Source organism: Calliphora vicina, chromosome 3 (genome assembly GCF_958450345.1).
Source record: "Calliphora vicina chromosome 3, idCalVici1.1, whole genome shotgun sequence".
In the NCBI taxonomy this organism is placed as follows: domain Eukaryota; kingdom Metazoa; phylum Arthropoda; class Insecta; order Diptera; family Calliphoridae; genus Calliphora; species Calliphora vicina.
Genome location: NC_088782.1, coordinates 7,123,114 through 7,135,177, shown reverse-complemented (window position 1 = coordinate 7,135,177; position 12,064 = coordinate 7,123,114). Strand labels below are relative to the sequence as shown.

Below are 12,064 nucleotides of genomic sequence, written 5' to 3'. Positions count from 1 at the left end.
ACGGCTGGTCCGATAAAACGGCTGGTCCGGGATAAAATTTGACGTGGGCGTAGGGGTCTCAAAGTAGGGTACCTTCGACATGTAAAATTGTTTAACACGTGCAATTTTTTTGTTTCCTATTCGATTTCAAAGATTTTTATGTTTATATTTTAGCGCTCGGATAGGTCTTGAAAATACATGCTTGCGTGTGCTATTTATCTCTTCTAATTTTCGAGTTATAGGCATTTAAAAATTTAAATTTTAAAATTTGCCACGCCTTGGCCCGCTTTTTTAAAAATATAGGACGTAATTTCGGACCAATAATATACAAAAGATTTGAGGTCAATATCTATTATGGATCAAAAAATAAACGATTTTCAATTTAAATATTCAAAAAATAGTTGATTTTCGCTGTTTTTTGGGCGAAAAGGTGACATAACTCCTTTTTAATTAAAAATAACTTTCTTTAACAACATATAAAAATTATATGTTACCTGAAAGATATCTTTACGGAGAACATTTTGATATAAAAAACATGTCATATTCTTCGAATATGTCGCACCTACGCCCTTCGGAAGGAAGTTGACCTATTTTTTTTATCAAAAATTCAACTTTGGTCCACATGTTCTAAAATCCCAAAGCTGGGATCAGAAAACAAAAAGCAGCTTTGTGTTCCCTATTTATCGCCAAAGTATTTTCCCAGCCCCGAAGGAAATGTGGACTCTATAGGCAAAATTGTAAAAAATACCATTTTTGGGATTTTCGCTCCAATTTTTAGGAATTGCGGGATTGCCTTTGACCTTTTGACAAGTTTTTTACACCTTGTTATTTAGAATGACAAACTTAAAAAACATTGAAAATTTCATTAAGTTTCGTTAATAAATAAAGATTTTAATACATAAACTAAAACTAAAATTTATATCAAAATTTTAATAGGATTGCAAATATTAGGAACAATTTGATCCACATTTATTCCGAGCTATATTTTTTTGTTTAGATAAGTTAATTTTTGGTCTTACAAAAAAAATTTCAAGTCAATATCTCAATTAGATTAAAAAATATGCCACTTTAAAACTCCTTTTTTTTGAAGACCTAGCCGAGCGCTTTTCAAAAATATAAAAATATGTGAAATCAGATAGGAAACAAAAAAATGCCACGAGTTTAAAAATTTTACATGTCGAACGTACCCTACTTTGAGCCCCCATATCGACACCTCTGGAGCATTTGTGTGGCCCATTTTAATAACTTAAACGAATGCTCCTTGGCTACGCCCACGGATAATTTTATCCCGATCGGACCAGCCGTTTAGAAATGTCAGATTTATTTCCTACAAATTTCGATTCTGCCCCACTGTGGATCGGCCAACACCATATCGTGGATTTGTTCAATTCAACCGAAAGGGTGTAGATACCTCAACTGGGCGTCCAGAACGTAATCCAGTAAATCACTTTTTTACCATTATATATCAAGCTTAGTCTTTATTGATAACAAATAGGATGTTACAACGATGCCGCATCAGTTCCGAAGTTTTTATACCCTTCATTATGAGTGGCAATGGTAATATAAGTTTGTAATTTCTACATTTTTCATTTGCCAGCCCATGATTCATAAATCAATATATCGGGAATTCTCCCGGCTCGGTTGCTATTTCAAATCGAGACAATCGGGCAACAAATGCCTGAGATATAAGGAAAAAACCAGGTCAACCTCGATTACCTATTTTGGATCTATATCTGGATTACTAAGTCATTAATATAGACAATATGGATATTCAATAATAGATATTTCAAAACATTTGCAACGGCGTATATAATGCCAAAGTAAGTCGGACCTACAATGGATCAAAATCGGGAAAAATATTTTTTAACCCGAATTTTTTTTTCACCAAAAAAATGTTTTTGTTATTCAATTTTTTCACTAATATAAACAAATTTAAAACAATTTTTTTTTGCTAATAAATTATGAATTAAATTTTGTTTACCTAAAAATTTTTAAAATTTGTATTTTAAAGTATAATTTGGTTAAGGGTATATAAGATTCGGCACAGCCGAATATAGCTCAATAAATGTATTGCATTTAATTCAAGATTAATGCAAATTTGAATTATTTATTTTTAAGATTTGATCTGATAATCTATTATATTGTTTTCTACGATTTCTTTAAATCTCTAGATTTGCTACTATTTTGGCGTTTGATGTTAAGGTGGAGAAGGAGGCACAAGAAATGGCTGATTCAGTAGGCGTCAAAATATTCCAGGCCGACATTATTTATCATTTGTTTGATAAATTTATGGCTTTCCGTGAAGAATTGAAACAGAAAAAGCGCGAAGAGTTCCGCTCAATAGCAGTCTTCCCATGCAAACTTAAGGTGAGTTAAAGAATTATTTATATAGCCCAATTATGAATAAAAAATTCCCCGGAAGTTTGTTCCCTGGGAGTTTTTTCCCATTGAATTTGAATAGGAAAAATGAGAAAAGGGAAACAACTCTCGGGGAATTTTTATTCATAATTGGGCTGATATTAAATACTTTTAATTGTTGTTCTGGCTGAAAGTTCTTTTAGAATATTATGGTCACTATAATATGTTTAAGTTACCATTCATATGATTGTACAAACATATATATGATTGTAGTAATTAAGTATATGTTTGTCGCAACCGTTTATATGATGAAGTGTTATACCATATTGCGTTGTTCTCGGATTATGGTTATCATTATGCAAAAGCATTATTTTCTTCATCTTGGACTTGCTCAAGAACCTACTAAGTAAATTGTTTTAAGTTGTTTAAAAGGAAAAACTTGCAAATACTAGTAAATACGAGTATTCCATGTACATAATATGTATGTATGTATATGTATTTTATATAAACCAGATAAAACGCAACTGAGTATTTTCAATGTATATATTTAGTATGTATTTGTTACCAATTCTATTTCCATTGAGATGTGAATGAAACATTCTTTTGTGGTTGCTGCTGTTGAGCAACATGTTTTCGATCAAGTTTAGTTTTCTTCTTTTTGTTTCTTATAAAGAAGAATGAGGATACTCGCACTGTAATTGCGTTCTACAGGCGGATGTCAGCATTTATAGTAGACGGTTGTTGTTATAGTTATTGTTGTAGTTGTCGTTGTTGTTGTTGTGAGCGTACAGGTGTAAAATGCAATCAACCGGATGAAGATACATTTATAACCCTAGAAGCATGTCAGAAATTGTGTGAAGTAATTGTATTAGCTGAAGTTGGAGTTGGAGCATCGGATGAAATAAGTAGTTTCAATTAAGATAATTATTCTGTTGCTGACTTAATGTATGTATGTATGGATGGATGTATCTATGTTTCAATGGTGCATGACTAATGGCTATTGTGCCGGCATCAACATCGATCACAACCTTACAGAAATATTGAGAATTTTCTTAACTGCCATTTAATGATAAACGTATTCTTTGAAATAAATTTATTTAAAAGAAAAGCTAAAATTTTTCATTATATAGTAGTTTTACAGGTTTATTTTAATCACAACAGATACATTGTATAAATTAGCTTAAATGCAATGCTAAAGTAATAAATCCATACTAAGAAGTTCTTAGGTTCCTTAAGATTCAAAATGCTTGTTCATATCGACCAGAAATGCAGTAATTTAGTTCTTCTTCCTTAAGTTGACTACCGTTACCCCTAAAATACCTCTTCAGCCGTAGCCGAAATAATCGAAAATAACGTTAGCTCTAAAATACCGTAACTTTTATTTTATGTGCTTAAATATGTGGGATTTTTTTTTAATTTTTAAGCTTTTATTTAGAAACATTTGTACAATACAAATATATTCAAAGTATTGGCCCTTGTTAGCTATGACATTTTCTTATCTTTTTGGCAACATATGGATTCTGAGCCAAAAGAACTGATCATCTTTTGAGGCCAAGAACGAATCAAGCAAAGCGTATCCCAGAGAGAGCGTTCAGCATCGATCGAAACAAATAGAAGCCGGACGGCGCAAGGTCTCCATTATAAGGCGGGTGAGAGGAAACTTCCCAACCATTTCATTATAAATAGTTTTTAACAGGTATTGCAACATGTGGCCGGGCGTTGTCATGATGGAATATTATGGTTTCATGCCTGGTCGTATATTCTGGACGTTTTTTGGCAAATGCTCGCTTCAAACGAATCAGTTGTGGGATTTGGTCAGACAAGATTTCAGCAGTTTATAATAGATAGGACCCTGTTGGACGCACCAAAAATAGAGCATAGAGTTAGCGCAATGGATACTTGGCTTTGGTATCGGTTCGGCTGGGCTTCACATACGGTTCGGATCCATTTTTCATCGCTAGTAATGAATCGGTGCAAAAATGATTTTCTTTTACTGCGTTCAAGCATCATTTCGGACATGCAAAATCGTCTTCAAAGGTCTCTCGGCTTCAATTCGTATGGTATCCAATTTCCCTGGTTTTGGATGAATCCTGCTGCTCGCAAACGTTTTGAAGCTCTAGTTGAGTTTTACGACAATCTTCATGGAGTAATGGCTCTAATTCTTGGTCGTCAAACATTTTTGGCTGGTCTGGGCGAACTTTGTCTTCCGTGTCAAAATCACCACTTCTGAACCGCACAAACCATCTCTCGCACGTTGAAACCGATGGAACACATTCATCATAAGCTTTGGTGAGTAATCGGTGTGCTTCAGCGGTATGTTATTCAATCCGCCCCATTGAAAGATATTGGGATCTTGCGAAAAGCGAAGTGAAGAACACATGACTTGAAATAAAAAGGATGAATACCGATTCAAAACGGTAACGCTAATTTGGATTATTTCGGTTTTAAATTCTGTATATTTCAATAAAACTGTGTTATTGAAATCAAACATTTTTATTTTAATAATTTATTATTATTTAAAATATAGCGGCAACGGTATTTACGATTATAGCGGTAGTGGTATTTTTGCGGTAACGGTAATTGTAGTTATTTCGGTAGAGGTAACTTTTTCGGTAACGGTAGTTGTGCTGATTATTATAGATTATTTTTAGGGTAACAATAAGATGGTATTAAGTTACAATAAATATTATAAGTGAATATTATTGAGAGTCACTGTACGTACGAACGTCTATGTTAACATAGTAGTATGTGGTGGGTAGTTTGAATTTCTTTCTTTCAAAACAAGAATTCGTAGACGTTGTTGAACGGAAATTGAGTTGCAATTAACATGATAAACAGTGTATGTGGCTGGGTTTAAATGCTTAATAAAAGATATGGTCATAAGATTGTTATGAAAGTCACTACACCTGTAAGACAGTGGGACCGTTTAAGTCTAGATATAAATGGTATACAACAGCTACATATGTATATAATTTAATTTCTATATCTTTTTGTTTTATTACAGATACTGCCACAATTTATATTCAACAGTCGTGATCCCATTGTTATGGGCGTAATGGTGGAAGCTGGCATTGTTAAAGTCGGAACACCGATTTGTGTGCCCAGCAAGGAGGTAAGTGCAAATTTGTTTCTTCTATTTTTCTTTTTAACATTAGATTACATAGTTACGTCAAAACCAAACTAGACATTTAAACAATTGTGGACATTCATTGCAAGTAAATGAATGAATGTCTTTGTAGTGTTTGCTGGCTGGTAGTAAGTGTAAGTAAATAAATAAATATAAATAAAAAAAACCTACTAGACTTGATTGAAAAATAACACCCACCCTTCATTATTATATACGCCATGGTTTTCTTACATTCCATAACAATCTATCTATCTGTATGTCTGTCTGTATGATAATGTTAAACTGATAATTTATCATACTCCTTTCATTATATGTTGTTTAGAGCATGTTGTTGAAACTTTGTTGACTCAGGTGTGATAGATAGGTAGTTAGTTGGTTGGTGGTTCCACAACAAGAATTGTTTAATATGTAGCTTTTAATTATCGATATGTAGTGGCTTTACATATAGCGTAATACAATTTGTAGTCGTCATTAATGAAGAATGTTTTCATTTTCTGGGGGTAAATGTCAAAAAAAAAAAAACTTGTTACACTTGCGGGCATGTTTTTTGCTTTTCTTGTCCATAAAGACTCACTGTACCTCTGTGTGTGTGTGTGTTGACGTCTTGAATGAAATAAAATTGATTCATTCATACCACTATGTGTCAAATTTGTTTGCAACATCCTGCATAATGTTTAAAAATCTTAAACTCGTTTCGCTGCAACCCTTGAAAATACTTTTGTATTTCACCTTTTTGCATATATACACACGTAGTCACTTGTTTAGATATTCCTGATTTGGTTTAAACATTCTTCTTTTTAAATCGTCATGTTGAGAACATGTTTGTTTTTATTTTTTATTCGTTTGATACTTTTACTGTTGCCTTTCGTTATTATCATCCGGCAAAATCATCCATTGGTAATTATGACTTCCTCAATTACCCAAGAGTATGTTGTTGTTTCCCGTCCCTTTTTGCTAAAAACTATCATTACAGCAGAGTCTAATTATTGTGAATATCAGCACAAGGAATATATCAGATGGTCGACATTAAACGTAGAGAGGAAGAGTGTCATATATAAAAAATATCACATTTTCAGTAGAACAGTTCCTTCAGAAATACGGGCCAAATAGCTGAATATTTTGATACTTCTATGCGCAGATTGAAATTCAATGTCGACTGAAAATGTATAAAGTTTAGAACGTTTTTATAAAAACGTTGGTTCGTTGGTCTGCGTGGTAGCTCGCTCCACATAAGAATCAACTAGATTCCGTCTTGAAAAGACCACACCACTTAACTAGTTAAGTGAAAACTATATCAAATGTAGAATCTGATAACTAAGGAGTACTAAATTCAACCGGTAGCATTAAGGTATCCAATTAAATCGTACAATTTGATGTGCGATCTAATTGGATCTAGATAAATGAAGAGCCGAACTTTCACAGAGGAGATGAAACACAGTTTTCTCTTTTCCGCATTCTGTTGTATGGAAGTCCGAGTATACTTGTATGCTGGCCGATCGCCCTGTGATCATTTCCACTGCTATTAGCATTGAAATGTCCTTTCGGTACTCATTCAGGAGTTCGGTACTCCATTTCTTCGTGTATGCTGGCCAGAATTTTCTGGCTGTCTTACATGTTTCCAATTTGCGCCACCTATTGTCAACCGTCTGAAGGTAGTTTCTGAACATTTTGTTTTTAATGGACCCAGTCGCATTGCGACATCCAATTCGGAAGCTTCTCTTACCATAGTTCAGGGAACCAAACTAGAGTGATGTCAGGGACGCCAGATCCATTACCACACTCCATCTTTAAACCAATCATTTATGTCAAATCCATTAATTTTTGAACCTTCTGGGTCAAAATCCAGCAATTCTACTAAAGAAGTCAGACAGTAATTTTCACTAATGTTTTATTACTGACTCCATGTACATGTGCTCTTTGTTCATGTGAAAAGATATGTGAAGAATGGCAGACTTAAAGCATATAGCAGAAACAATGATAAAACAAAGAGTTTTCGGAAAAAGTTCATTAATTTGAATCAGAGTTGTATCTAAATTAAATGATTTAATTTAAAGTGTGTTGAAATTGTTCCTTGGGCGCAATGCAATCGTTGTTCGTCTTAACCTGACCCCATAGTTTCAGGCCTAATAAATACTGCTTCAGTTCTCTTAAAATTAAGTTTTATCATAAATTTCTTGTTTCCTTTCAATTTATCTTCATGTTCTTTGTGTTAAGTTCTCCTCTCTCTCTCTTGAGAAATTCTGAGTGTAAAGTTTTGTGGTTGATTGGTGGTTTGATACTTAAGAATTGCAAAATGTTTAGGTTTAAAATTCGTACTCTTATTTAGATCGTTTCCATGCTCTGTAAATTTGCTAAATAAAAACAACAACAACACAAATAAAAATTCAAGTGATTGCGCCTGTAGTTGAGTGGAAATAAATTGGGTTGTCATTGATCTGAAATTTGTCTCTAGAGAACCAGTTGGTGGCAGTTTTATGCCGGTATGGCCTGAAATGTTGCTGCTGCTTCCTATAGCGCAAACAGGCAAGAAACTATTAAACCCGTTGGGCATGTTTTGTTCTTTTTATTATTGTTATTTGAAATTTTAATTTAAACTCTTGTTGTTTGGTTATAACATGCAAGTAGGTATGTTTTAATTTCCTTTTCAGTAGCAACTACAAGAATCATCCTCAATTGCTTCGTTTTTTTTGCTGTTGCTGATGCGCTCCTTGTCGTTGAAGTTGGTAGTTCTAGCAACTTTAATTGTGTGAATGAATTTACGTGTTTGCGTAAATTACACTACTCTACAGCAATTAAAACTACTTTTGCAGTACATGGTATTTTTTTTTTTTTGAAATAAACATTGCAACGATGTATCCGAATCAAGTAAATCATCATTCTGTATCTTTTCAATAGATCATATCTTTTATATTTTGTTTGTTTTCAGTTATATGTATAAACAATTAAATTTTCTTAAAGATAATAAATCTAATGTAATTTATCATTCATTGGAATAAATCATTCCATTATATGTTCAAGGCCTTTCCTGGATTTCCATTACGGCTTGAAATTCTCCCTTTTACATTTTATCCTCATAAATTGTATATTTTGTCCAAACATTTTGTATCAAATTTGTAAATTCAAGAACAATTTTAGAAAATTTTTAATGCTCGTTTACTTATACCGGCAAAATTAACAAAATGTCCTAAGAACTTTCTCAAATGAAAATCTATTTGCCTTTGGGTCCAACGACAAAGAAATTTAATTATAAAAGAGCTCAGAGATATTTTTTTAGACCGATTGTGTTGTTTTAACTTGTCTGTGTCATTGAATTCCCTTTTCACAAAAACAAATATACTTTTACGGTCTGAAGTTCGGGGTAGTTTGGTCGATTTGTCGCACTTTCAAGAGTCATACTTTAATTATGTAAATTTGTGTGTTTATTGATTGTTTTCTGGAATTTTTTAGATTATTTTATCACAACTGCTTAAAGCACTATGTCAATGCTTTTTTTCACAGCTGAAGCATTTTAAATATTTTGTAGTTTAGTCCTTTGCCAGTCTGAAGATTTCGATAATGTTACCAAGAGGTATAGCATCAGATATTTAAAGCAGTTTCTTATCTGGCCTGTTCATTACTGTAGTAGTCTCAATACGCAGTGACCAATAATAGAGTAAATGACCGATACACTACTTTGCCTTGACAGTTATTCCTTACTCTGTCTGACTAAGGTTGATGGTGCCTAGCTAGATTTCGCCTGACGACGTATTGAGAACCTTAAGTCATATCCAATTATCATGTTTGCCTTCATTTAGAATCCGTCAGGGAAGTTATGTAATCAGAGCTTTGGTTTAGGAGCGAGGGATACAAATTCAGTATTCTTCCATGTCCATACGTTCTGGATCTCCAGTGCATATATTGAAGTTAGGGGCATAATAGTGTTCAGAGCTTCTACTGGTACAAGCTGATTTCTGAAATGAGTATTGAATAGAAAATCCAGAGATTGCGATGAAGATTCTGCAAGGAGTCATCCATTCTTTTGACTGCTAACGGTATCTGGTGAATTACTCGAGTAATGTTAGTTTCCAAATCTTATATCGTTGCTGGCTCGACGAAGACTTTTGATATCACATAACCCCAAATACATAAGTGTGAACTCGGCCCGGAACGCGAAATTTGCGAAGCTTGATGATGCAAACTATTATGCTCAATTATTTGTATATGAAATTTTAAAGGATCTACTTCCTTTCTTACTGACTTAAAGCACTCAGTTCTTCTTGGATTCCTAAAGCATGTTTTTGTCTTATTGTGCATTGTGTGGTCTCTCCATTTATTAACTAAGCTTTTCCTACATATTAAAATTAAAATTTTCTGAACTTGGAAAAATAAATGACGGTTTTGAACCGGAGTTACATATGGCACCTTTATCATGATCAGTTCGGTTATTTAGCTGATCGGTTATTTAGCTGTAAACAACACGAATATCAACGAAGTTCGTAAAATGACCAAATAAGAAACAAAAATCATAATAAATCGCCCATGTTCTGGAAAACGCATTTGAGCACGTTCTAAAAACCATGCGATTTCTTTATACATTAGCCAAATTTCTAGCGTTTTCGTTTGTCAGAACACCTGTTTGGCGTTTTCAAATCGAAAATGCAAATTTTAAGCGATATGCACTTTTTAGAACATGGGCGAATAGCTGGCCAGGTTACAAAAAGAGAAAGAAAGAGCATATCATCAGGCCTATCACAGAATTCCATTCCAATCGAAAGTGGAATTAACTATGTATTTTGATTCATACAAAGCAAAACGAAAATTTCTTTCGGAATGGAACCACTTTCAGTTTTCAAAGTCGAGTTGATATTTGTAATTATTTGTTTTTCTAAAATGTTTAATCACTCTCTGTACCAAAAACTTCTCTTTTGCTTTTAATATAAAAAACGCTATTAAATATTTTTCGAATTAATAAATTACACGGAATCTGAAGAACCTAAAACGAAATTTACTGGAATAAAAACTACAGAATTGAAATCAAGAAACTGTGTGACTGTGGCCTGCATAATTCATATTCCATATTATTCTTATGGCGATCATTGATCTACCTAGGTAACCAACCTTATTTCTAATGGCTTTTGCTAAGGTTTGAAAAGTATTTTCAAAATTATGTTTAAACAAGTTTTTTCTGACTCATTTCTTAAATAAGCATAGCCATCAAATAATTTTCTGTTAGTTCCCATATTTCAAGAAACAAAACTGCAATAAAACCAAAACCTTATTTCAATTTACGTATATAAAGCTATAAAAAGTCAACGTTGCAATTAAATTTAACCCCTACCGGCTCATGTTTCAATTTGCTTTAGTTGCAGATTTTTTTTTGTCGTTATTCGTTTATTAAACTAGAATGAAAGAAAGAATCTTTTAGGTTATTAACTTGTTTTTGTTTTAATACACAAACATTATTATTATTATTTTATTTTGTTAAACCTTCTGTTTTTGCTGTTAATGCCGGTAATGCTTTGTGAGTTCCTTAATGCAGTCAGTGAGTGAGTGAGTGGTTCCTTTTCAATTCTTTATTGTGTTGTTGTATTTTGTTTGTATTCATTATTTGGTATTCAGTGAGACGACGACGACAGTCACTTACTTCCGTTTCTATTGTGTATGCACATATTTATCGTGCCATATTTGTCTTCACTGTATGATGTACATACATACATACTATACTGGTTTTTCTCTATGTACTTACTTAGTATGTAAATATATATGTATGTATGTATGAGTACATACAGCTGAAGTATGTATACTTACATCCGAAAGGGCTTAATTTAATTGTTTCTTCCGGTTACTTCCGGTTGGTTACATGAGTGTACCTAAATACATCAGATTAACAAATGGAACTGTTTTCTATATTGAAGTCGTCGTTTGTGGTACAACAAAAAATATATTGTGTGTGAATGAAATGAATATTAGTATTAGTATTATTATTATTGTTATTGTATGCTTTGTATTTTTCACGTAGCTGTGTGTAAATTTTTAATTCTATTAATAGGGAATTAAATAAATGTCGTGTTCACAAAGAGGGTTAAAATTCACATAAAACAATGATTAATAATACACTTACTACCGGAACGTATCGTATAGCAGTGTCATATAAATCTGTAATCAGCGTAAAATGCAAATAATCATTATTTTTTGCTGCTGTTTTTTGAAGAAAAACCATTTAAGGCACTTTTAAGCTTTAAACACGATCCAATTATTCTAAAACATATCTGAACGGGGAAATATATTGGATATACGGGATTTTTTTTAAAATTTTTAGCTTTTTTTTCAAACTTTTGTACAATATTAATTTATTCAAAGTATTGACCATTGTTAGATATAACATTTTCCCATCTTTTGGGCTTTTCTTTTGAGGCCAAGGTCGAATCAAGCCAATACCGGATACTCTGTTCCAAAGAGAAGCATATCCCAGAGACAGCGTTCTGCACGGTCTGAACTATAATGCGGGTGAGGCAAAACTTTCCAGCCACTTCTTTTTAAATACTTTTTAACAGGTATTGCAACATGTGGCCGAGCGTTGTCATGATGGAATAAAACGAATCAGTTGCCTTCAGTACAGGA

General features: G+C 33.0%; 1 protein-coding gene across 1 annotated transcript in view; it reads left to right on the top strand.

Annotated features, from left to right (window-relative positions):
* The window catches only part of eIF5B (eukaryotic translation initiation factor 5B), a 50,692-nt gene that overhangs the window by 26,099 nt on the left and 12,529 nt on the right, over window positions 1-12,064 (top strand). The window contains exons 7-8 of the mRNA XM_065505035.1: window positions 2,151-2,346; window positions 5,342-5,449. Coding sequence (XP_065361107.1) covers window positions 2,151-2,346; window positions 5,342-5,449 — 304 coding nt within the window. The remainder of the gene's footprint in view (window positions 1-2,150; window positions 2,347-5,341; window positions 5,450-12,064) is intronic.